The sequence below is a fragment of the Callithrix jacchus genome, chromosome 5 (genome assembly GCF_049354715.1).
Source record: "Callithrix jacchus isolate 240 chromosome 5, calJac240_pri, whole genome shotgun sequence".
In the NCBI taxonomy this organism is placed as follows: domain Eukaryota; kingdom Metazoa; phylum Chordata; class Mammalia; order Primates; family Cebidae; genus Callithrix; species Callithrix jacchus.
The window spans coordinates 145407426-145434764 of NC_133506.1; the positions used below are offsets into that span (position 1 = coordinate 145407426).

The following is a 27339-nucleotide window of genomic DNA, read 5'->3' on the forward strand; positions in this document are numbered from 1 at the left end:
CCACCTAGCTTGGCCTCTCAAAGTGCTGAGATTACAGATGTAAGCCATTGTGCCCAGGCATCAGTGATTTTTTTTTTAAAGCTCCCAGATTATTCTAATGTGCAGTTAAGATTGAGAACCACTGGACGAGACTATAATGTCCATGGTGGTAGATTTTTCATCTTACTCCTATAGCTAGTTCCAGGGCCTGGCTCAGTGTCTATTGTAGGCATATAATAAATACAGAATAAGTGAATAAGTGATCGTAAAAGGTAGAGAGATAAGTGCAAGTTTCCCCTCATTATGTTATAAGCTGACATTTAATATTGTCACATTTATAAATACAATTGATCTGAGCTAATTTTTCACTTCAGTGATCCCAAATAGCCCTGGGAGCATGACCCACAGAGAACACTCCTATGGTCTCAAATAGCTTCAGGTAAGATCCCAGACACTCCTCAACTTTCCTGGCTTTTAGCTTTTAAAAGTAATTATCTCTGCCTTGTGTACATTATTTCACTTTTTTATTTTATTTATATATTATTATTTTTTTGTCTTTGCCTTGTGTATATAAAATGGAGGTCAAAAGTCATCAAACTAGGGGCCAGCATGGTGGCTCATGCCTGTAATCCCAGTACTTCGGAAGGCCGAGGTGGACAGATCACCTGAGGCCAGGGATTCGAGATCAGCCCAGTCGTCATGACGAAAACCCATCTTTACTAAAAATACAAAAAATTAGCCTGGCATGGTGGCGGGCACCTGTAATCCCAGCTACTTGAGAGGCTGAGACAGGAGAATCACTTGAACCCTGGAGGTGGAGATTACAGTGAGCCAAGATCATGCCAGTATACTCTGGCCTGGGCAACAAGAACAAAACTTCATCTCAAAAAACAAAAAAAACAAGTTAGTTATCAAACCAGGGCCAAGAGCAGTGGCTCACAGCTGTAATCCCAGTACTTTGGGAAGCTGAGGCAGGAGGATGGCTTCAGCCCAGAAGTTCAAGACCTTGGGCAACATAGTGAAACCCCATCTCTATTTATTTAAAAAAAAAAAAAAAGAGCTACCAAACTAGTTTTAGCTTCTCTGCTGGTGCCAAACCCTGCAGAACTGGCCTTGCTCCCTCCCAAGGCAGTGTAGGGCCACAGTGCAGGTCTGTGGTGGCCACACATGTATGCAAAAGAGCATATGGTCCAACTTGGTCTTCCTCAGGTTCCCACAGGATTCATCCAGATGCACAAAGTAGGTGGAGAAATGTCAGAGAGCAAACGGATAAGATAAACATCTAATTAAAGAAATACACATTCTCAATTAGGTGCCAACCACTTCTGAGTCCTCTACCATCTGTAGAACTAGTCCTGATAGGAAATCTGAGATAATGCAATACCAACAACACTTGATCTTACCAGCCATTTGAACAGTCCACACAGTAGACAGAGAAAATGAAGAAAAGAATTGAGTAAAGATGAAATGACGACACTGAAACAGAAAAAAGTTGATGAAACTTCTGAAAAGGAATGAAAACAGAAAGAAACCAATAACAGCTGTGTTCAGAACCCCAGTGCAGAAGAAGCCAGCCAAAGGAAGGATGCGACCATTTTGCCTCTAACCCCTAAAGGTAAAGAAAATAAAGAACACCTAAAATCTCTATCTGAAATTTTGATTTTGATGGGAAAACAAAACATATCTCTGGATGGACCTGAGGCTGATGAAGTGCCAGAAGGTCTCTTTACTTCTCATAACATTGATGCTCTGCTGGAGTACAAATACATTCTGGTGAAGAGGGCTTGAGAAAGTGCTTTGAGACAACAGCCCTGAGCACTTTTTTTTTTTTTTTTTTAAATACAATCAAATCAGATGCTAGACTCTGTGAGATTCTAGAGGCTGCTAGAGTCTGTGAGAGCTGCATTTGGGAAGAAACTCTCAGGGACATGAGAGACTTACACTTGTTTTTCATTATCACTGACATAGCCAGGGAAAGAGCACCTATGGTGTTGGTGAGGTTTGTTGATGAATCTCATGACCTGGGAGTAGAATTTGTGGGCTTCCCACCTTATAAGGCAGATGCAGAAATTCTGGCTGTGGAATGTCACCCTGCAAATTAGAAGTGGGAACTAAATATGGAGTATTGTTATGGCCAGATTTACACTGTGTCCCGTGAATTTTCTTCTAAAATGGAAGTTGTTTGCTTCTAGACTTTTGGAGAAAACCCCTCAAGTGATCTCTACATACTCTGCTCTTCCTGTGCCTTAAATATGTGGTTGGCAAAATCAGTGCCTATGATGGGAACAATTGAGAATTGAGGAATAATTGCTACAACAATCCCTGTAACAATTGTTATAGGAACAATTGAGGAAGTTTGTTCTTTTTTCCATCGTTTGCTGCAACTGCTTTTAGAACTAAACAATGTAATTTCTGTTCTATTTCAGAACAGTGAAGAAAAGGGTAAAGGATTAAAGGAAATCTGCCATTCTCTGTGGAAAGGCAGGCATGATGCTTTTGAATTGCAGTGGACCTCCTGTAAGCACTTGTTTTAGATGGTATAAATAGTGACCCAAATACTAGATGGAAAGCTGTAGAGCTGGCCAGGCATTTGTACTCTGTAGTATAGCAGCAGATTTTGATTTCATTGTTATTTTTGTTGTTCTTTAAAATGTCCTATCTTTTACAAGAGCCTCTGGGGAAAATCTCCAGGGGCAAACCTCTGATTTCTTCTTTGCAGCCAATAGCTTGACTGCCATACTGCATGCACTCAATGAAGTGATGGAAAATATTGAAGCTCATCATGAATTTTGGTTTGAAGAAGCCACAAATTTGGCAACTTGATATTCAAATGAAACTCCTGGGGAAATTCCACAGAGCTCAGCAAGGCAACTTGGAATCTCAACTAACCTCAGAGTTACTGTTAAGAAACATAAGTGCTCCAACAGTGGAACATGTTCTTCAGGAGCTGAGAGATCTATTCTCAGAACAGCACCTCAGGGCTCTTAAAGGCAAATCTCAGGTACCATCAGTCATGGGATAACTCAAACTCAATACGTCAGAGGAATGCCTTGTATGGAAGAGACTTACCTGATCCCAACACGCTCTTAGCTGAGCTTCACTGTTGCAGTCAAATGGAAACACAGAGCAAAAGATAGAAAGCTTCCATCACCATTTACGAAGCCCTCAATCTGCCTGATATCAGGCGGATGTGTATGCACTGATGTGTGCACACTGATGAAGGTCTCATGTATTCTTCCTGTGATGAAGGTTAAGAACGAGCACTATGAAAATGGACAAAGGCATTTCAAAGTATATTTGACAAACACATCGACAGACTAAAAATCAAGTAACTTGGCTTTGCATACCATAAATTTTCACATAAAACATGATCTAGATTTAACGGTAAACACATATATCAACTCTATACAACTAAGTCACAGCTTCCTATAGATAATTCAGAAACTGCTGAAAATCCCCAAGAGACTTTAAAAATAGGGCTTCTCTTACAGTTGATAGTGGAAAAAAAAGCTGTAAGATGTATGTAGGCCACTTAATCAGTGAATATCTTTGTCTATAGGCTTCCCATTGAATACTTTAGCTATTAATAATCTGCCTATTTGAATGGGCCCTGTTTGAACTCTCCTGTTTTGAGGACCTATCTGTTCTTCCAGAAAGTGACACTGAAGTTGTCAGGTTTCACTCTCTGTGAGCTCTGCTAGTAGCATTCTTGAATTTTTTTTTTTTTTTTTGAGATGGAGTCTTGCCTTTTCACCAGGCTGTAGTGCAGTGGTGTGACCTCGGCTCACTGCAATCTCTGCCTCCTGGGTTCAAGCAATTTTCAAGTCTCAGCCTCCCGAGTAGCTGGGACTACAGGCGTGCACCACCACAGACAGCTAATTTTTTTTTTTTTGTATTTTTAGTAAAGACGGGGTTTCACCATGTTGGCCAGGATGGTCTTGATCTCCTGACCTCAAGATCTGCCGGCCTCAGCCTCCCAAAGTGCTGGGATTACAGGTGTGAGCCACCCCACCAAGCCTCTTGAATTATTTTAATTGTCATTTTAGACATGACATTTATTATTACTGTGGATCCAACTGATGAGTACTGAGCTATCAGTTCTTCCAAGAAATAGATGTTGAGGAGGTGTGGGAGGAAAGAAAAAGTTTTATAAAATGTTACAATGAAGCCCATGATTGATCTGTGACTGCTAGGAGTTTTACGTACATATAGCTAAAAATCTGTAATGTACAGTAAAGGGAATTACCAGACGGAGAAAGGTGTGAGTTTGCCAAACAAGAATTTCAGTGTAGATTGTGTTTTTACCAAATGAATTTAAAGGAACAAGTTATAGTGCAAGTTTGAATGGAAGAGCCCACCATTGTTCTACATTTGCTTGCTGCTGCCTGCATTCCTTTGTTGATGCTACATCTTCATAAACTTTTTAGCAAGTACATGTTGAACACTTCTGTTTCACGGTCAAGATAGAATCAGAGGCCATGGATACTGGCAACTGACTTGTATGCTTTCCTCTGTCTTTTTCCATGAGTATATCTACAGCCTTGTCTTGATTTTTTTTTTTTTTTTTTTTTTTGAGAGAGAGGGCCTCACTCTATTACTAAGGCTGGAGTGCAGTGGGTGGTTGTGGCTTACTGCAGCCTTGACCTTGTGGAGTCAAGTGACCCTCCCTCCACAGCCTTCCAAGTAGCTGAGACAACAGGCATATGCTGCCTGCTGTGCCTGGCTAATGTTTTTTGTTTTGTTTTTTTGGTTTTTTTTTTTTTTGAGAGATGAGGGGAGGTGGTGGTGGTCTCACTGTGTTTCCCAGGATAATCTCAAACTCCTGGGCTCAAGCAATCCTTTTGCCTCAGCCTCCCAGGGTGTTGGGATTATAGTCCTGAGCCATCGTGCCCAGGCCTCATCTTGATTTATAAGCAAAATCTGAAAAATCTACAAAATACAAGTATTTGGTGGTTTACCTAGAAATAATCCAGAGAATAGCCACTATTTTTAGTGAAGAAAATCAATCTTGTATTGTTTATTTCAGTGTAAATAAAATACAAATTTTCTTTTCAAAAAAATTACCAAATTGTACTTAGACTTATAAAAAATAGCTCTAACAAAAGAGTTTACATTTAAGCATATCCATTTTACTAAAAGAGACATTAGAACAGGGATGTACAATTTTGTATGAAGGTCAATGTTAATGAAAATGGAATAAACATTTATGAGGACCCATCATGTTCCAGACACCATACCAGCTGTTACATAACAGCCAGTGAGGCACAGCATACAAAAGGAACTCAGCAAGTATCTATCATGGGATGGCTAATGGAGTGGGCATGCAGCAGAGGGAAGGTGGGAATATGAATACCTCCTATGCAAATAGTGCACAAGTGCGTTGTTAAACCATCATTTTAAATATGAAAGATAGGCCGGGGGCAGTGGCTCACACCTGTAATCCCAGCACTTTGGGAGGCTGAGGTGGGCAGATCACTTGAGGTCAGGAGTTTGAGACCACCCTGGCCGATATGGTAAGATCCCATCTCTAATAAAAATACAAAAATTGGCCAGGTATGGTGGCCTGTGCCTGTAATCCCAGCTACTAGGGAGGCTGAGGCAGGAGAATTGCTTGAACTTGAGAGGTGGAAGTTGCAGTGAGCCAAGATTGTGCCACTGCACTCAGCAGCCTGGGTGACACAGCAAGTCTTCATCTCAAAAAAAAAAAAAAAAAAAGAAAACAAGGCAGGGCACAGTAGCTCATGCCTGTAATCCCAGCACTTTGGGAGCCCAGGGAGAGTGGATCACCTGAGGTTGGGAATTCAAGACCAGCCTGACCAACATGGTGAAACCCCGTCTCTACTAAAAATATCAAATTAGCTGGGCATGGTGGCGCATGCCTGTAATCCCAGCTAGGCTGAGGCAGGAGACTCACTTGAACCCAGAAAGCGGAAGTTGCAGTGAGCTGAGGTCATGCCCCTGCACTCCAACCTTGGTGACAGAGCAAGACTCTATCTTAAAAAATAATTAAATATGAAAGATAATGTACTGGAAGAGACGCAACTGAACTGGCTGGGAATGGGAAGAATAGGATACAAGAACATAAAGCTGGAGGCACAGGGTTGGCAGGTGTGAGAATAAAGAGAAAAAGGACAAAAAATGTATGAACCATAGTTCAGAAAGCTCAGTTTGTAAGTGGCATTCATCTGTGTCATTTCTTATTAATGCTTATTGTTTATTTCTTTTTCTTTTTCTTTTTTTTTTTTGAGACGGAGTTTCACTGTTGTTACCCAGACTGGAGTGCAATGGCATGATCTCAGCCGACTGCAACCTCTGCCTCCTGGATTCAAGCAATTCTCCTGCCTCAGCCTCTCGAGTAGCTGGGACTACAGGCGCGCACCACCATGCCCAGCTAATTTTTGTATTTTTAGTAGAGACGGGGTTTCACCTTGTTGACCAGGATGGTCTCGATCTCTTGACCTCGTGATCCACTCGCCTCGGCCTCCCAAAGTGCTGGGATTATAGGAGTGAGCCACTGCGCCTGGCCGCTTATTGTTTATTTCAAGAGAAGTCACAGACTTCAAAGGCACTAGGCTAGACTGGCCAAAACTCTTCCAGGGGAGAATTATTATAATTATTATCAGATAAAATTTGCTGAATGTCTACTATATGCCAGGCCCTGCACTGAACCGTTTAAATACAATCTCTCTAGCCCATAAACCATCCTACAATCTTGGCAATATTCCTAGTTAACAAATACGAAAACTAAAGCCAAGTTGAGGTTATATAACTTGCACAGGATCCCACGAATTATAAATGGAAAAGCTGCTGCCTTACTACATTTCTGAGAGGGAGACAAATAATAAAGATGTTTTGATCTACTTTTTTTCCCCTCCCTTGGGTCACTATATATATGAATAGATCAGACTACTGTAAAATTTAAACATAAAATTCAAAAAGATGTATGAGTTTATAAGGTTATTAAAGTAATGGTACTATGTAAAAATTCTCAACTTATGAATAGTATATTTTGTAAATTCATTCCAAAATGCATTGCTTGTAATTTAGAATGCCTAGAGACAAAGCATGCATGGTAGTTCCCAGGCTTGCCTAAATATACGCATTTAATATGTACTAAATATAAGTTTTTTTGTTTTTTTTGGATTTTTTTGAAACAGAGTATTGCTCTGTCACCAAGGCTGGAGTGCAGTGGCATTATCTCTGCTTACGCCAACCTCCACCTCCCAGATTCAAGCAATTCTCCTGCCTCAGCCTCCCGAGTAGCTGGGATTACAGGCATAAGCCACCATGCCTGGCTAAGTTTTGTATTTTTAGTAGAAACAGGGTTTCACCATGTTGGCCAGGCTGGTCTCGAACTCCTGACCTCAAGCGATCCTCCCACCTTGACCTCCCAAATTGCTGGGATTATAGGCATGAGCCACTGCGCCCAGCCTAGATCTAAGTTATTAATTGTCCAAATACAGGTTTTACTTCCTGGGGTCAGGGGTACATACTATTAGGAAAGTATTAAGGGAGGAGTGAGGAAGAGGGAGGAAAGTAGATTTTTTGACAGTAAACTAGAAATGAAGTTTCTAACCTACAAATTGCTGTGTTTCAAAAGTTTGTGAATTGTTTATTGGAACTCAAAAGTTATTTTGTCAAAGAAAAAGTACACATGGTGGTTTAGTTTTTAACCAGCCCATAAGGCTTATTAAAGTGGTCATTTGATTGACATTTATTAATCTTCTATTTGATTTGAGCTTCTACTGTCCTTGTTTTTCCTTTTCCTTTTTTCAACGTTTCTTTTGTTATCTGTGTGACCTTGAGCAAATTACTTAACCTCTATAAGCCTCAGTTTCCCCATGTGTAAAATGAGGATAACTGAAGTACCTATTGAGTTCTGAGGATTAGTTAATGCCTTGCATGTAGAAAATACTCAATAAATAATAGCCACTATTACTATTACTTTTATTATATTACTATCATCTGTTTTAGGTTAGCTACCTGCTGCCACTCCCCCTATAGGCAGAACCTTCAACAATAATTTATGTGAAAACTATTTACTTAGGAAGCATTCCTGGGAAAAACCAGCAAGGGAGTGAGGAATGGAGCTGAGAAGGAAATGAGCCCAAATGAGGTAAATCTAAACTGACTCAAACTCAGAGGGGACACAGGAGACAGTGTAGGTCACCCCAGTGTTGTCCCAACCAGGGGCCTGGTGAGCTAGGGTACTCATACTTGTACCCATAGTCATTAAGTTAAGGTGGGAGTGGCTTAACTCCCAAACACTTCAGCTTTGTCTGTAAAAAGTAGAGTCTAGGCTGGGCACGGTGGCTCATGCCTGAAAGCCCAACACTTTGGCAGACTGAGGCAGGCAAATCACTTGAGGTCAGGAGTTCGTGACCAGCCTGGCCTCAACATGGTGGAACCCCATCTCTACTAAAAATACAAACATTAGCTGGGTGTGGTGGCACACGCCTGTAGTCCCAGCTACTCAGAAGGCTAAGGCATGAGAATCGATTGAATCCAGGAAGCAGAGGTTGCAGTGAGCAAATATCATGCCACTGCACTTCAGCCTGGGCCACTGAGTGAGACTTTGTCCCCACCCCACCAAAAAAAGTAGACTCTGCTCTGGTTGCCTCAGGGCAGCCCCATTAAGAAATAAGGAAACTTAAGAGGACGGGTCACAGCACTAAACAGGCATCTGCTACATCATCATCACCATCATCATCATCATTGCCATCATCACCTCTCACAAAACACACACATGACACATAGTGTGAAAGGCATTGCGTTAGGGTCCAGGGATTTTTAAAAAGCTGTAAAATGCAGTCCCTTTCCTTTGACACCTTCACATCCCGTTGAAGAGACAGGAAGAACACACGAAAGTAAAATAAGTATATGCCAAGAGCCAAATAAATGTAAACAAGGTATATGCTATGGGAATGTATTGGCATTGGGTGGAAAAGAAAGATCCCATAGTACTCTCTGAGTTGGATCTATGAGTTTGGGTCACTATATGACACTTTGAGTTGAGATCTGGGACCTATACTCTTGGTCACTTTGAGCTGGATTTCAAAGAGTGGGTAGGGGTTAGACAAGTAAAGAAGAAAAGAATAGTATTAATGGGAAAAGCAGTGAATGCTGTAGGGAGAATTAACAAACTAATGTAGCACTTCTCAGCTCTGAATTAATGTTAAAATCACCAGGAGCCTTTGAAAATCCCAGTGATCAGATCAATTACATTAGGGTTGCTGTTTTCAGGTCTTATATTTAAACCTCTAATCCATTTCAAGTTAATTTTTGAATATGGTGTAAAACATGTTCCAATTTCACTCTTTTGCCTGTGGATATCCAGTTTTCCCAACGCCATTTATCAAAGAGATTTTTCTTTCTTCATTGTGTATTTTTGCCACCCTTGTCAAAGATGAGTTGACCATATCTGCATGAGCTTACTTCTGAGATTTCTATTCTGTTCCATTGGCTTATGTGTATGTTTTTATGCTAATACCATGCTGTTTTGATTATTACATCTTTGCAATATAGTTTGAAATCAGGGACTTTGATCTCTTCAGCTTTATTTTTCTTATAAGACTGCTTTGATTATCTAGCATCTTTTGTGGTTCCATATAAATTTTAGGATAAAGAATATTTCTATGAAAAGTGCCATTAGAATTTTGATAGGGATTCCATTAAATCTGTAGATTGCTTTAGGTAATAGGAACATTTTAATGATATTAATTCTTGCAGTCCATGGACATGGCTATCTTTCCATTTATTTGTGTCTTTAGTTTCTTTCATCAGTGTTTTATAGTTTTTAGTGTATAGATCTTTCATCTCCTTTCTTAAAAATTTATTCTTAAGTATTTTATTCTTTTTGATGTTATTGTAACTAGCGATTGTTTTTCTTTTTTCCTTTTTTTTTGAAATGGAGTCTTGCTCTTTCACCGGGCTGGAGTGCAGTAGCATGATCTGAGCTCACTGCAACCTCCATCACCTGGATTCAAGCGATTCCCCTGCCTCAGCCTCCTAAGTAGCTGGGACTACAGGTGCATGCCACCATTCCCGGCTAATTTTTTGTATTTTAGTAGAGACAGGGTTTCACCATGGCCAGGATGGTCTCAATCTCCTGACCTTATGATCCACCCACCTCGGCCTCCCAAAGTGCTGGGATTACAGGTGTGAGCCACTGTGCCCAGCTGGGATTATTTTTCTTGATATCTTTTTTGGATAGTTCATTGTCAGTGTATAGAAACACAACCCATTTTTGTATGTTCGTTTTGTAAGATTTGAAATTACAAAACTCCTAGAAGAAAACGCAGGGGAAAAGCTCCTTGACATTGGTTTTGTCAGTAATTTTTTGGCTATGCCCCAAAAGCACAGTTAACAAAGGCAAAAATAGACAGATGGAATTTATCAAACCAAAAAGCTTTTGGCCAGCAAAGGAAACACTCAACAAAGTGAAAAAGCAACCTATGGAATGGATGAAAATATATACCAACCATATATCTGGTAAGGGCTTAATATCCAAACTATATGAGGAATTCACACAACTCAAAGCACAACAACAATTGGATTAATAGATGAGCACAGGACCTGAATAGACATTTTTCTAAATAAGATATCCAAATGGCCAACAGGTATGTGAAAAGATGCTCAACATCAATAATCCTCAGGGAAAGGCAAACCAAAACTAAGAGACACCACATCACACCTGTTAGGATAGCTATTATCAAAAAGATAAGAGATGACAAGTGTTGTCAAGGATGTGGGGAAAAGGAATTCTTGAACACTGTTGGTGGGAATGTAAATTGGTACAGCTATTATAGAAAACAGTATGGCAGTTCCTCAAAAAATTAAAAATAGAACTACCATATGATCCATCTATCCCATTTCTGGGTATATACCCAAAGGAAATAAAATTGGTATTTCAGAGAGATATCTGGATTCTCATGTTTATATTGCATTGTTATTCACAAATAGCCAAGGTAATGAAGATAACCTAAATGTCCATTAATGGATGAATGGATAAAGAAAAAGTGATGTGTGTATATAAAAGTGGTGTGTATACATACACAGAGGAATATTATTCAGTTACGAAAAAGAAGAAAATTCTGCCATTTGCAACAACATGAATGGAACTGGAGGCTATTATGTCAAGGGAAATAACCCAAGCATCAAAAGACAAATACTTTATGATTTCACATTTACGTAGAATCTAAAAAAGTCCCATTCATAGAAACAGAGTAGAATGGTGGCTGGCAGGGGGTGGGGGTGTGAGGGAAATGGGGAGATGTCGGTCAAAGGATACAAACTTTCAGTTATAAGATGAACAAGTTCTGAGGATCTAAGGTACACCATGGATGGTGATGGATGCATTAATTAATTTGACCATCATAATCATTATACAACATATACATATATGAAAGAATCATGTTACATGCCTTGAATATATGTAATCTTCATCAATTAAATATATTAAAATTGTAAGAGTGGGGAAAGGGATTGCCAGGGGGATTCCCTAGGCAATTCCAATGGACAAGTGAGGTTGAGAACCACTGTTTCATTGGATAGGAAGCAGCCTATGAAAAACCGGTCAGCAACTAGATTGGAAATAGAGAAAAGCTCAGATTGTGGAAAACTTAGCAAGGTGGAGCTAATTAATTTAGTTCTAACATTTTTATTGTAACCTGCCTTAAGTATTTTCATAAGCCAGTCTAAAGTAAATATGGGATATGAAATATTAGATGAAGGAGTTTAAATTAAGCTGTAGGCAATGGAAGATCATGTAGGGTCATTAAAGATTTTTAAACAGAGGAATTGTGTAAATAAAACATTAAGAAATGTAAACAGGATGTAGGGTTTCAGGGCGAGAAGGATGATGTCTGATGGAACCTGACCTTGGGTAGTGAGGCAGGGCTGGGGAAAGGCTAGTAAAGGGAGAAGAGTCCCAGAGGTTCCGCGCATAGGGTTGCGTGGAAACAAATAGCCCTGGGTATCAAGTATCAGGTTGTTGCAGCGGTGACCTAGCCATGTTTATGTGTGATAGAAAAAGCTCTGTGGCTCACGAGAGATACATGTTTATGCCGGAACCAGCCAGAAAAGACTTGGCTTTCCTAGCACTTGGGCGTGAGTAACACTGTCCAGCTAAATGGAGGGTGAAACACACTGAAGCAAGAAGCCAGAGTAATATATTAAACCTTGAAAAACTGAACACAAAACTAAACTGTGTTCTTATAGATTAGCTGCTACACTCTTGTGTAGCAAAATATATTTTGAACTAAAAAATATAAAGTGATATGCTTATTTTTAAAAAGGTGACCACTAGCAAAAAAAGGTACAAATTACAGTACTAAATATCATTTTAAAGAGCTAACTTCTCCTTAATACTTACAGAATGTGAGGATTGAATTTACCAACAACAAATCTGAGAGATTTGACAGTCAAAGTAATAGGAATCTACTAGTCAAGAAAAGGAGAAATCATTTTAAACCTATCACTCAGATTATTATTTCAGCTGTCTTAGTATGTATTTGATGAAAGTGTATTGCTACCAATCTTTTTTTTTTTTCTTTTTTGAGACGGAGTTTCGCTCTTGTTACCCAGGCTGGAGTGCAATGGTGCAATCCCGGCTCACCGCAACCTCCGCCTCCTGGGTTCAGGCAATTCTCTTGCCTCAGCCTCCTGAGTAGCTGGGGCCACAGGCACGCGCCACTGTGCCCAGCTAATTTTTTGTATTTTTAGTAGAGACGGGGTTTCACCATGTTGACCAGGATGGTCTGGATCTCCTGACCTCATGATCCGCCCGCCTCGGCCTCCCAAAGTGCTGGGATTACAGGCTTGAGCCACCGCGCCCGGCCGCTACCAATCTTAAGGAAGCAAGGAATGAGGTTACTTTTTAAAAAAAAATTATCTTGAAAAGGGTAAAAAATTTCAAGCTAGTATTACAAGGTAAAAGGGGAAATCCTGTCACCATTTCGTTCCCTGCTCAATTTCAGTGTCATGGTCTGTCATTTTAACTACTCTCCTGCCAATGATCCTAACCTCCCTCGCCCCATTTTCTTTTCATCATACCCAGCTGGCAAGGCCCCAATCCTGGATGAATCCAACATCTGTCTTTGCCCAGCCTCCACCTGAGCTGTTGAGTGCTAGTGATGAAACACACAACAAGGCAAATGGATATTGATATAAATGCATGGCTGCACCTGCAAATGGGCCCCACACATTGGCTAGAAGTCCTCTGATGATATCCTGCCAGCTCTCTCTCCCAATCTGCTCAAGCACTATTTTAAACCTGCAGTCTTTTCAGATATGCAATCATTGCTTTCTCTCTTTCCACTCCTTCCCCTGCTTCACAGCAGGTGAACTTTTCTTCTACTTTGCAGGGGAAACCAAAAGCATTTGAAAAGGAACTGCTTCAACGTTTACCAGATCTACAGATTTATATGCATCCATGTTTGGGAAAGAGAGAAAGACATGGCCACAATATTTTGCACTTCTTACTATCTAGAAGTGGAGGCCAGGTGTGGGGGCTCACGCCTGTAATCCCAGCACTTTGGGAGGCCAAGGCAGGCAGATCACCAGGTCAAGATATTCAGACGATCCCAACCAAAATGGTGAAACCTGGTCTCTAAAATAAAGTAAAATAAAGAAGTGAAGTCTATTTGCCCATTTCTTGAATCTGGGCTCATCTTGTGACTTGCTTTAACCAAGATATGGTGGAAGTGATGTGTGAGTTCCAGAGCCCAGACCTTAAGAGTCCTTAAGGCTTTTATCTTTGCCCTTTTAGAGCATGTCAATACCAGGTAAGAAAGTCTGAGCGGAATGAGGAAAAATCACGTGTAGAGAGAGGCTCAGCCGAGAGCCAGCACCAAGGCCACATGCGTGCATATGAGGTCATCTTAGGCACTCCAGCCCCGGTCTAGTAGCTGCTTACAGCCTTGTGAGTAATGTCAGATGAGACCAGCAGAAACACTCGGCTGAGTCCAGCCAACCTATTGAATCATGAGAAATAATAAACTGTTGTTGTTGTTTTATACCATTGTGTTTGGGGGTTGTTTGTAGGGCAGCAATAGATATGTAAGAAGGATTGCTGTCCTTTGCTTCTTCCTGCCTGTTACCCATGGAAGTGTCTCTTCCTGCTCAACAGCAAAGCTTTCACCTATGCCCTGGGACCATTCCCTCTCCCTGTTTTAGACATGCAGAACTATTATTCTCTGTTCTTCTTTCAAGTAGTTCCATTTAATCAGCAGTGAAACACCTCCAGTCTCCCCTGACTAATGTTTCCTTCTATTTCATGTTCACCTCCTGTGATAGTCCCCTCTTTGATAAGGAACTATATTCAGCAGGTCCTATCTTTCATCTCCATTTTACAGCTAATACTGTGATTCAGAAGAATAACTGCTAACTTAGAACATGTACCATGTATTAATACCAGGCACAATTCTACATACTTTACATATATTGCTATTAACTCTCTTAACCCTTCCAAAAACCTTATGAGGTAGTTACTATTTTTCCACTTTTACAGATGAAGGAGACTGAGACATAAATACAACAGCTTGCCTTGTTAGTTAGGGGTAGGTTCAAGTGCAGAGGCCAGATTACAGAGGCAGTTCTATCAACCATTCTGCTATAAACGTATGTACCTTCCTGATTCCGTTTCATTGCTTCAAACTCACTCTTCAATCCAATGCAGATTGGCTTCGACCCCCGCTTCACTGCCACAACTACTCTTGTCAGTGTCAAAAATCATTTATGTATCAATGAATCATGCATTCTCAGTGGGACAATGTTGCTTACAAGAGGGCAAAATATGATACTTAAGGGCTCAAAAAAAAAAAAAAAAAAAAGAAACACACTCCTTAAGGGGGAAACCATTTTAAAACAGGTTGAGAAACTGTGATACGCTTAACACTACGATCTTTACCTTGCTTGACTTCTCGGCAGCATTCAGTGCTATTTCCCATCCCTCCTCTCAAAACATGTTCTTCCCTTGGCTTTGGTGATTTTATATCCCCTGAGTTCCAAATAACCCTCTGGCCTCTTCTCCTATACTCAGCCCTTGAATGTTGGAGGGCCTCAGGGGGTCTTTCTCACGGTAACATACTTCGCAGGCAATCTAACCAACTCTTACTGCAGGTGATTTCCAAATTCTTATCTCCAGCCTTGCTCGTTCCTTTGAGCTTCAGACTCGCAGATCTACCTGCCCACCACATGTGCTCACTTAGATTTCTGAGGCTTCTCATGTTTGACATGACATGTCCAAAACAAAACTTCCTTTTTTCACCTAAACTTGTTACTCTCAGTCTTCTTCATCTCAGTAAGTGGCAACATCCTCAGGAGTCATCTTAATTACTTCTTTTTCTTTACTTACTATCCAGCTGATCTGCAAGTTCTATAAATCTCTGTCTATCTATCTACATACCTACCTGTCATCTATCTCCCTCCCTCTCTATCCATTCATCCAGCCAGCCATTCACCCATCTAGCTATCCATTCATCCATCTATTCATTCATCTAGCTATCCATTAATCCATCTATTCATCCATCTATTCATCCATCCATCTATCCATTCATCTATTCACCCAACTATCTATCTATCTATCTATCTATCTATCTATCTATCTATCTATCTAATCCATTTATGCATACATACATACATCCACCCATCCGTCCAACCATCCATCCATGCATCCATCCATCCATCCATCTTGCCTCCTACAATTAATTCTTCACATAGCACCAGAAAATTCTTTTTAAAGCATAAATCATATCTTGTCACTTCCCTCCTTACAACCTTCTGAAATGTTGCCCTAAAAATAAAACCCATGGCCTGGCATAGTGGTGACTGCCTGTAATCCCAACACTTTGAATGGCCAGGGCAGGTGGATCACCTAAGGTCAGGAGTTTGAGATCAGCCTGGCCAACATGGCAAAACCCTGTCTCTACTAAAAAATATTTTTAAAAAAATTAGCTGGGCGTGGTGGCAGGCGACTGTAATCCCAGTTACTTGGGTGGCTGAGGTAGGAGAATAGCTTGAACCCAGGAGGCGGAGGTTGCAGTGAGCCGAGATTACACCATCGCACTCCAGCCTGGGAGACAGAGCAAGACTCCATCTCAAAATGAAATGAAACAAAACAAAAACCCCAAACCTCTCACTGTGGTCAAAGAGGCCATATATAATCTGGTCCCTGTCTACCTCTGTCTTCACCTCACCCAATTTCCCCTCTTACTCAAACTCTTGTCACAGAAGCTTTCTTTCTGTGCCTTCATTCCCAGCTTAGGCCTTTGCACTTGCTGTTTAATCTGCTTGGACTACGCTGCTCCCTCATCCACAGCAGATTTTGTCTCTCAACATTTAGGTCTCTGCTTAAGCATCACCTCCTCAGAGAACCCTTGACCATCTACCAATCTAAAGGAATTTCCTCCTAGTCCCACTTTCTATCACATTGTCCTGTTTTATTGCCTTGATAATACTTAGGGGCACTTTCCCTCCTGTGAGTTCCCTACCCCATCTCCTTATCCACCCTAATAAAGGAGCTCTCACATTCTTGCATGGTCCTGTCCCTGTGGCCACGTTTAATTGGCCTAGGACAGGCCTGACTCAGCCATACCAGAGCCCTTGGGATTTTTAGAATTGAGCAACAGTCAATTCTTCACTAATGATAGTCATTGTCTGATGTAAAATTCAGCAACTATTGGTGGGCACGTTGTATGAAGGAAATGAGTCCACAAGGGCAAATGACACCCACATGGTGAAGGGGAGAAGAGTAGGATATTTTTGAAAGTATTATTTTTTATTCTGGTTATTTAAAAGGTCTAAATTATATTCTGGATGTTTGCAGAGTTAGTAGGGAAACTTTTTGCATCAATAGTTTCTTTGAAAAGTTTTAAAAAATCAGGCCAGAAAGACAAAGTGAAACAAACAGAAAAATTTTAAAAAGGCTCTAGGGTTGATTAATCTAACTTGTTCTTCCTTGTGGTTGAATACTGTGTTCACATGTAGATGGTTAACATGTGTGGGATGAACATGCCACCTGCAGAATGAGAGGTTACATGCTTTCCATTGAAAGCATGCCTTAATACTGAGTGGGAAAGTCGAATTCAAAGTTGTAGAGACTACAGTGATTAACTAAGGGAAAAGCCACTTGGGCTTTACATTAATATATCATGAAGCACGCAGTCCTTTGGCAGCTATAAATAGCACGTTTAGAGGCAAGACTGAGGCAAGATGCTAAATGTTTTAAAGTGAATGTCCTCCACCTTTATTATTATGAATGTCCATTTCAATCTTTATTGAAATCAATCCAATTAAACACATTCTAGTGAAATATAATTATGTGACCAATATGTGCTTGGCACTGTAGGGGATACAGAGATGATTAAGGCAGAAACTCAGTCATTAAATTTATTAAGGGGCAGATTTTTTTTAAGCACATTAAATAAATGATTAGCATACAAGGTAGCTATAATGAGTTACAAGTAAAGTGCAATGGTGCCAGGGCTGGGGTAGAGATTCATGGTAAAGAAAGGTCATTGGTCAACATGGTGAAACCCCGTCTCTACTAAAAATACAAAAAATTAGCTGGGCATGGTGGCATGTGCCTGTACTCCCAGCTACTCGGGAGGCTGAGGCAGGAGAATTGCCTGAACCCAGGAAGCAGAGGTTGCCGTAAGCCAAGATCATGCCATTGCACTCCAGCCTGGGTAACAAGCGAAACTCCATCTCCAAAAAAAAAAAAAAAAAAAGAAAGGTCATATCTAGTTGGAAGAATTGGGAAAGGCTTTATGACCAGATTAGGCACTTGGGGGATGGGTAGGACTGTAAAGGTCAGAGATGGTATGAGGAAGCCCTTAAGAATTGGATAGCATGTTTGGCTCAAGTATGAAGGACGTTGTGTAGATAATGAGGGCATAAATGAATAAAGCTGGCAGTAAACAACCAAATGACTATCTACTGGCATCACGAATCACAGGAATTGAGAGGTCCAGGGGACAGAACGGCAAGTTCGGTTTCAGAAGTTTTGTTTCAGATGACAGTAGAATACCTCCTTAGGCAGTATAAGAGGTAGTTGAAATGTGGGACTGGCTTTTGGGAGGCAAGTTAACACTGGTGATGTTAAATATAAAGTGTAAATCAAACCACATTTTATGCGCAGAAGCATAGGCATTATTTGGGCATTGTTTAGAACACGAACCCCTGAGGGTCCTAGGCTCTACAATATCCCTGGAGAGGTCATGATGGAGCAAAGAGATATGAAACATCAGAATAATCTGGGGTGGAAAATCAAACTGAAATTACAACTCCATGTCCCTGATATGCTCAATTCATTCAAATAATTCTGAACCTCCATCTCATGATTTGTAGGAAGTTGATTCCAAGCAGATTCTACTCCTCAAGTTTTTGCAATAGTAATAATATGTGCTACAAGCCCTTCCTAGCTCGTTGCTTTGGCTCTGTAGGCCATTTTCCATCCTGCATAATTGAGTCTCTGGCTGCTGCCTCTCTCTTTCCTGTAAACATGCAAACACAAGCTTCACAGCTAAAACCAAGCTGACAGCTTGGGGATAGCAGCAGCTAATTACTACACACAAAAGGAGACACTTAAAACTGAATATTAGATGTTACTGCTCCTAGCATTAGCCATTCTCTCCTATAAGGGACCCTTAGTGGCTATCTCTTCCTCAGCTCCCTATCCTCATACTAATTTACAGGGTCAGCTTACCTCATACCACCACATTCTTCCAACCTAGAGTCTGGGCCTCTCTCACCCTAGCTTCAAAGAGAAAGGCAGACCTTGCTCTTCCCTAGTCCAAGGTTCACTTCTTTTCCTGACCCAGGAAAAGACTGATAGTCAAGATTGACATTCAGGATACTCAGCTGACAGTGAGGACACTCAATTCCTTCAGGAAGAGTTCACTTTTACCCAGAGTGAAACCAGCCAAAACAATGTACAAAAGTACATTTTTAAAAGTCTGAGGCTGGGTGGGTGGCTGAGGCCTGTAATCCCAGCACTTTTGGGAGGTTGAGAGGGGAGGATCACTTGAGTCCAGCAGTTAAAGACCAGCCTGGGCAACAAAGCGAGACTCCAGCCCTACAAAAAAAAAAAAAAAAAAAAAGAAAGAAAAGAAAAAGAAAATTAGCTGGGTGTAGTCCCAGCTACCCAGGGGGCTGGGCGGGAGTGTTGCTTGAGCCCGGAAGTTCAAGGTTGCAGTAAGCCGTGATCGCATCACTGCGCTCCAGGCTGGGTAACATAGCCAGAGCCTCTCTCAAAGGCAAAAAAACAAACGAAAAAAGTCTGAGATCTTTAGTGTTCCAGAACAGCAGGTGTAGTTGGTACCGGAGATCGGGGAAGGGGGACCCCATACAGTGCAGGTCCAAGCTGAGTCCCATGCCTCTTTGAAACTTTTCCTCCAATGTGGTAGTTTCATTTCTCAAGATCTATGAATAAGTATGTGCACAAAAGACACACCCCTCAAAAAATACAAAATACACTGTCTAAGGAGGAGTCTCTTCTAAATCCATATTTAGAACATGATGTAATTCTTTAAGGATGCAAAGGAGCGGTTCTGCTAGAGAGACACCCAATTTACATCACTAAATGGAAACAAATAATATGCCATTAATGAAAGCTTACATTTGTTTTGTGCTTATTTTAACCTACGGCCTTTTATATTTGGACTTTGCAAAGAAAAAATTCTAGGCTTCAAGAACACACTAATAAATGATAATGTAGGATTCAAACCCAGTATACTTAAATACTAAATAGCTTATATTATATAGTATACTAGGTAAAAACAATTTAATTTTACACAGTGGTGAAGTCACTAATTTTCTCCAAGGAAAATTATATAAGAGAAAGCCCTTTGGAGGCTTCTTACAAGATGGTATCACCATTATCATCATTTGTATATAAATCTTTTTGAGATAAACATGTTTATTTTTTCATTAATTTAACAACTGTTTACTGTGCATCATGATCAAGGCATGACACTAGGTGTTATGGAAGATGCAACTATGACTTCCCATAACAGCTTATGATCTAGCAAGGGACAGCAAATAAAAAATAAAATGGAATTTGATAAATACTAAAGTAAAGGTGGAAAAAACGTGTTACAAAGTTCACATTAAAAGTGCAAAGTCTGGGCCAGGCACGGTGGCTCACCCCTGTAATCCCAGCACTTTCGGAGGCCAAGGCGGGTGGATCACGAGGTCTGGAGATCAAGACCATTCTGACTAACACAGTGAAACCCAGTCTCTACTAAAAATTCAAAAAGTTAGCTAGGTGTGGTGACGCGTGCCTATAATCCCAGCCACTCGGGAGGCTGACGCAGGAGAATCGCTTGAACCTGAGCTGAGATGCTGCCACTGCACTCCAGCCTGGGTGACGGAGCGAGACTCTGTCTCAAACAAACAACAAAAATAAAGTGCAAAGTTCATATTCTCTTTGGGAAGTGGGGAGCTTTAGTGGAAATGGTAACAATTGGAAACCAAAAAACAGACAATAAAAGGGATAAGATAAAATGATAGATTAGTAACAAGATACCAGGACTCCTGAAGCAGACATATTGCTACCTTAAAATTATTAACAAACTAGTTTCCCCATGGTTTTAGATCCTTTCTGTAATCATAGCTAGGAACTGGTGTTCTTATAGGCAGTATCGTAGAAAGCTGTACTGTACTCAGTGCATCCTGTAAATGGATGGGAAAGGTTTGGATGGTCATCTGTCACCAGAATAACAATGTTTAGGAGTAGCTTGGACACTAGTCATTGATTCACTTTTATTGGTGTTTGTAATGTCAGTATGTTGACATCACTGTGCAGCCCTTATCAGATTGTGAACACCAAGAGTACCCTAACGCTGGCCCGCAAGCTGTTTACAAATATATTAGCTTTTATAGATGATGATAGTGCCCTTTAAAATATGGAGTTCAGAGTGGCACAAAAAATGTGTTTCTAATGCAAACTACCCTCCTTCCCAGGTGCATGTCTTTGGTTAAGTTTATGGCTGAAATCAGACTGTAGTAAGATATCTGTAAAAATAAAAATAAATAGAAATAGAAATTTCCCCCAAGAGATTGAAATGAAATCCCACCCTAGACTACGAGTCCCGTCATGCAACGCTCCCACATTCCCACCGTGTGGGGCGGAGTCGTAGTAGGGGCAGCAGCGGCAGCGGCCTGTGGATTCTGGGTATTGTAGTCTGGGGCCCGGCCACTGCTGGGGCTGGTCCCACGTGGTGCGTTTGGCGGCAGCTTTGGGCACTGGCTCCCCCGCTTCCTCCACACGGTCCTCAGGGTGCCGGCGCCTGCAGGGGTGGAGAGCCACCGCGGGAGCGGGCTGGGGGGTGGCCCGGAGGCAGCCGAGGCTTCGCGACGTTTTTGCGACAGCCGCGGCCGTGTTCCGCGAGTGCCCTCCCTCCTCCTCTCTTTGAGGAGGTACCGGCTGTTGTGCGGCGCTGCCTTTCTGTTTGAGTGTATGGGAGAGTGAGTGAGTGAGTGAGTGTGAGCGTGTGTGTGAGAGAGCGTGAGGCGTGAGTGCGCGTGTGAGAGGACGAGAGCCCGCCTGGCCGCCCCGCCGCTCCCGCCGCAGCAGGAGCAGAACGCACGACTGGAGAGAGCGGCGGAGCCGGCGCCCAGGGAGCCCGCGGGGACAAGGGCAGAGACACCGCTCCCCACCCCCAGCCCTCGTCCCTCGACTCTCCTTCGCCGGGGGATCCTCCCCGTTCCTCCACCCCCAGCCGGCCTCTGCCCCGCCGTCCCCCTGGATGTCCCCGGCGCTTTCGCGGGGCCTCCTCCTGCTCTTGCCGCATCAGTCAGGCTGGTGCTGCGGCCGGCGGGCGTAGAGCGGGCGGGTTCCCGGGGACTGCGGCTGCCAGTGCTTCCCCGGTCCCCACCCCTGCCCCCCCGACCCCCCGACCCAGCTCTCCGGCCTCGGAGGCTGTGACAATGGACTATGACTTTAAAGTGAAGCTGAGCAGCGAGCGGGAGCGGGTCGAGGACCTGTTTGAATACGAGGGCTGCAAAGTTGGCCGAGGCACTTACGGTCACGTCTACAAAGCCAAGAGGAAAGATGGGTGAGTGTGTGTGTCTGGGCCGGTGTCCGCGCCGGGCGGCGCTCCCGCAGGCGGAGGCAGGTAGCCCGGAGGGAGAGCGGGCCGCTGGGGTGCCGGGTTCTGACTTCCTCGACGCCGGCATCTGGCTCCGCCAGCCGGGTCTGGGGAGGAAGTGGTGTACGAGGGATCCAAACCCACAAGAAATCCTGCGTGCCGCATCTGTGTTGTGCTTTGGTGGTAAGAGGGAAGAGGAGCCTCTGCACCATGGGCTGTATACTTTTCAAGGATTTCAAAGCTGATTTATGAAAAAATTCGTTCTAAAACGCCGGGTTAAATGATTTTCTTCCTTTGGTGGATTTATTATGGTAATCTGGGGATTTCCTCACCCGCCTCTGGAGTGTCATCCATCGGTCTAGAAGGAAGGCTGTGATCCTTTCCCCCACCAGTTTGTGATCGATTTTTAATCAAATTTGGGTTTTATTTGAGGGAAGGAAGGCAGCGAGTAATGTGGTTCTGAAGAGAGTTCCCCATAGTGATCATCTGCAACATGAATGTTGCAATTGCTATTTAGATATTATTAGCTGTGAATTTTTACATAGAACAATGGGGGTTTGGTGCAGGGTGGGTGGTGGGGAAGAAGGCAAGTGACATAGGTACTATCTCATTCAGGCTGTTTTCCCCAAATTTAGCGGTTGGCAGTGAACTTTAAATAATCCCTTTGCTTTAAATATTCTTCCCTAGTAACAACTTAATTAAATGTATGACTGGTAATGCTTCCAATTTAGTTTCTTAACAGGCAAGTGAAGTGTTCATTTTTTCTCTTTGTCAGTAGATGAATGTCTTGTAATATTGACGAAAGAGAAGGCAATTCTTAGTTGGGGGGAAAATATATTTTATTAACTCCAGGTTTTCTTGTAAAATGGGTGTTGTCTCTTGCCTTTGACAGAATAGAAAATTATTGAAAAGTCAAAGCTTATTGTATAATTTTTGGATTTTATTAGATACAAAGTAGCATTACTTGAACATCCCAGTTTAGTTACCTGCTATATGATGTTTAAACTAATCACTTAAAATTTCACATTAGGTAGGAGAGTATGTTCAGACTACATCAGCACTGAAAAAACCCAAACCATTCATAAAGCTGAAGTTCCCTGATGTGGGGGAGGGGGGCGCATATTTATAAATACTTCAGTATTCTGGATGTGGAAAAAGAAAGTGGGTATTTATTCAACATTTTTCTTAGATTTACTGAGATATCTTTCTAAAAGTATTTAAAATGGACTCTACGAGGAAGGTAGGAGTTCTGATTAATTTGGAATGTGTATTGTGGTGCTTTTATGCAACAGTAAAGTGGTACAGATCGGCAGAAGGTAGGGATTTAGATGTGAAAACTTGATACTCTGGGCGCCGCACGTGTTTAAAGGTACTTTTTTTTTTTGAGACGGAGTTTCGCTCTTGTTACCCAGGCTGGAGTGCAATGGCGGGATCCCGGCTCACCGCAACCTCCGCCTCCTGGGTTCAGGCAATTCTCCTGCCTCAGCCTCCCGAGTAGCCGGGATTACAGGCACGCGCCACCATGCCCAGCTAATTTTCTGTATCTTTAGTGGAGACGAGGTTTCACCATTTTGACCAGGATGGTCTCGATCTCCTGACCTCGTGATCCACCCGCCTCGGCCTCCCAAAGTGCTGGGATTACAGGCTTGAGCCACCGTTAAAAGTACTTTTTAGCCGGATGGATTGTCTGGTGACATTGGAGAAATCAGCGTCTGGAGATACTGCTGACTCGTTGTCTAATTAGACTTATCGTTGAAGTTTTACTCTGTGATGACATATGTTTTTTAAATTATGTTTGTTAACTTATTATACAATATTTTTCAAAACCTTTAAACCATCTCCTCTTCCTCCAGTATTATGTAATTTTGGGCATATTAATAAAATCTCCAATCCCATGAGATTAGACATTACAGTACATTTGACTAAACTGTCATGCTAATATAAAATTCTAGCGCCTTCACATTATTTTTAATCTGTGTGAGAGAAGCCAGTTCTGTTTTCATAACTTACCAATGTAAGCTAATAAAATATGCATATTTGTTTTAACTTTGTACGTTTTATTAAAAAACTATGATATTGTGTATTGGCAGGAGGTACTTAAGCACATTTTTTATCTCTATGGTCAGGTTTTAACTTAGGCTGTTAAGAATAATTTGAAAGAATAATTTCAACGTCTTTGAATTTAAATATAGTTGAAGGTATAATGTATGAACATTATCTTAGTCATCTGTGACAGAAAAAAGAACTTAGTATTTGTAATCCTTGGGGTTTGTTTTCCATCAGTCTTTAATGGTTCTTTTTATGTGATGAACTTTTTTGTTTTTAATGGCTCAGATGTCAAGAGAGTTTTAAAATTACTTAAAACAGTTTTTGTTTTCCAGAGGGAAACAAACAGGAATTTTTTTTCGGTCAGTCTTCTTTTTTATAACCTCACTCTGGTAAAATATTGCATAGTATTTATGAGGTTCTTTGATCTTATGTCAGTGAAATGTAATGTAATACATTTTAGTCCTGGTAAAATAAAATATGTGGCCGTTTAATCTTTTATAATAAGATGATGATCAAATAATTTGTTTCTAGTATTGATTTACTTTCAAATTACATTATATATTCTGCAGCTGAGATTTGTTCTCTAGGAACTCAGACGGTAACACCTTCAAAAATAACCTGAGATTTACCATAAAAGGAAATAACACAACTAAGCTTGGTTTAGACATATTTGACTATTAAAATGAATGTATGTAAATGCTGTATCCTTTCAGTTGCCCAGTGAGCATAGAACATGAATAATTGGTAAAATAATTTAGATCAGAGGAGTTAGCTGCTTAAATTATTAAGTTTTAGGAAATAAAATACCTTGAAAGATAGCATTTCTTTGACTACTTGAGGCATGATTGCGTAGTAGGGAAAAGGGACCTTTTATAATTGTGTTAATTTCAGGTTCTAATAGAGTTTAAAGAAATACACAATAAATCTTGGGATTAATTTGTTCTCACTTGTGTTGCCATAAATGAGATAGTGTCCTTTGTGTCTGAACAGTAAATGGGTACTCAGTGGGGAGCAGGGAGGTTCATTTTTTTTCTGAGTTGATTGTATCTCCTCTGCAGAGTTGAGGCAAGCAAACTCATTTTCTTTTAAAGAATAGGAAAGCGTTAGAAGACAGAACACAATCTGTATTTTTAAATTCTAGACTTTCAATATATACACTGGATGTTTGGAGAATTTAAAATATCAATTTGAGATAAGTGGTTTTTCTTCAAAAAAGAAAAACAAAAGGAATTTTCTTAATTGGGTTTTTAATCTGTTATAGTCTATGTTCCAAAGAATAGATAATTATGAGTGAGGAGTGAGAGTGTGAGTGAGTGTGTGTGTGTGTGTGTGTGTGAGAGAGAGAGAGAGAGAGAGAGACAGAGAGAGATAGAGGGAGGGAGAGAGAGAGAGAAATGTACTGCCAGCTTTCTTTGGGCACATTTGCTGAGAACCCAGAGATTAGTAGGCAGTGATAATGGCAATAATAGCTAAATTATTGAGTAATTAAGTACTGGGTCCTAGGCAGAGCACTTTATGATTATAACCTATTTAATCCTCACAAGAAGTATATCAAGTCAATTCTGTTATTTTTCAGTTTTCCAGGTGAGGAAACTATTGAGTAATTGTACTGGGTCCTAGACAGAGCACTTTATGATTATCACCTATTTAATCCTCACAAGAATTACATCAAGTCAATTCGTTATTTTTCAGTTTTCCAGGTGAGGAAACTGCGGCTTAGAAAGGTAAGCGAATTTGCCCATGGGTACACAGCTAACTAAATGTCAGCTAGGATTAGAGGATTAGGTGTAGGTTTTTTATTCCAGTGCCCATGCTCTTAGCCATTATGCTTCATATAATTAATATATTAAATAAGTATAAAGATAGTTGTGGAGTTTGATTTCTAGTGGGTTACTCAGAAAACATAAATGCTTTGTAGAACTATTAATATTTGCTTTGATAAACTGGTATGCTTTCTGGGTATAACTGAAGTGCCTGAGTTTTTTCAAGTGCAATAACACTGTTTATGTAGATAAATGGGTGCGTCTACGTGTGTATAAACAAACATACTTGTGTATCTACGTATGTGTGTATGTGTAGTACTAAACTCTAATGGAAGCCATGTAGAAGCACTTCAGCTAGTGGGAAGAACTCTAGATGAGCAATCCTGGAAACCTGAATTTGAATTCAGACTCTGCTTCTGGTAGCAGTATGACCTTGGGCAAGTCATTTGCCCTTAAAGACCTTAGTAAGGGAGTTTCAGCAGATAATTTTTAGAGTCTTGTCTAGTTTTATGATATGAGGAAGTAAAAGTTATAAACATAAGGTATATTTTTTGCAGGATTAGGCAAACAACCACTAAACATTTTACTTTAGAGGATGCTGAATTTCCATATTTTTTAGTCTTATGCTTTAACGTTGGTTCTTATCAACTGCCAAAAAGCTTGGTAACTCCCAAAGACCTATCAGTTACTTAACCCAACATGTCTTATGCTACCTTACCATTCCTCTGTATTTATCTTAAGATGTTAAGGATTTATGGGATAGTGCCTGTTCCCACTCCCTTGAACCATTCATTTGGTGGGCAGCACAAAGGGACTCTTCTGATTCAGTCTGCATTGGAGCATCCCGTTACCTTTTCCCCTGCTCTGACTATGATTGAACCCTGTATCGTAAGTTCAGTTTGATTCAAATGTTTCTTTAAATGTCAGAAATGCCAAATATAACATGTAATTTCTATCAATGGAATATTCATGTATGCAGTAAAGAGTATTTCTTATAACCTTCTAAAAATGTGACAGAAAGGGACAAGCAGAATACAATTTACACCCTGTATCTGCAGGTCCTGCATCTGTAGATTCAACCAACTATGGATCGAAAATTTTCGAGGGTATGGGGAGGAAGGATAGTTGTGTCTGTACTGAACATGTACAGATTTTTTTGTGTGTCATTAGTTCCTAAAAGAATAAGAATGTAACAACTGTTTACATAGCATTTACATTGTATTAGGTGTTAAAAGTAGTCTAGAGATGATTTAAAGTTTGCAGGAGGATACGTGTAGGTTATGGGCAAATAGGACACCATTTTCTATTAGAAGCGTGAGCATCTGGGGATTTTGGAGAGTGGTCCTGGAACCTGCCCCTTGTGGATACTGAGGGATGACTGTGTTTACTGTGTACTTCTTATCTCTATGTGGTTGAAGTTACCTTCCTTAGATACTCAGTGCATTCAGATCCACTGT

The 27339-nt window shown here is 41.0% G+C and overlaps 1 protein-coding gene and 1 pseudogene across 7 annotated transcripts in view; both read left to right on the plus strand.

Moving 5' to 3' along the window:
- Positions 1-1053: 1053 nt before the first annotated feature.
- Positions 1054-6229, plus strand: LOC144582761 (52 kDa repressor of the inhibitor of the protein kinase pseudogene; annotated as a pseudogene).
- A 15164-nt stretch (positions 6230-21393) lies between these two features.
- Positions 21394-27339, plus strand: part of CDK8 (cyclin dependent kinase 8) — a 148086-nt gene continuing 142140 nt past the window's right edge. For all 7 annotated transcript variants that reach the window (XM_035302394.3, XM_035302395.3, XM_078375206.1 and 4 more), the window contains exon 1: positions 21394-22037. In XM_035302394.3, coding sequence (XP_035158285.1) covers positions 21910-22037 — 128 coding nt within the window. In that variant the 5' untranslated portion in view covers positions 21394-21909. The remainder of the gene's footprint in view (positions 22038-27339) is intronic.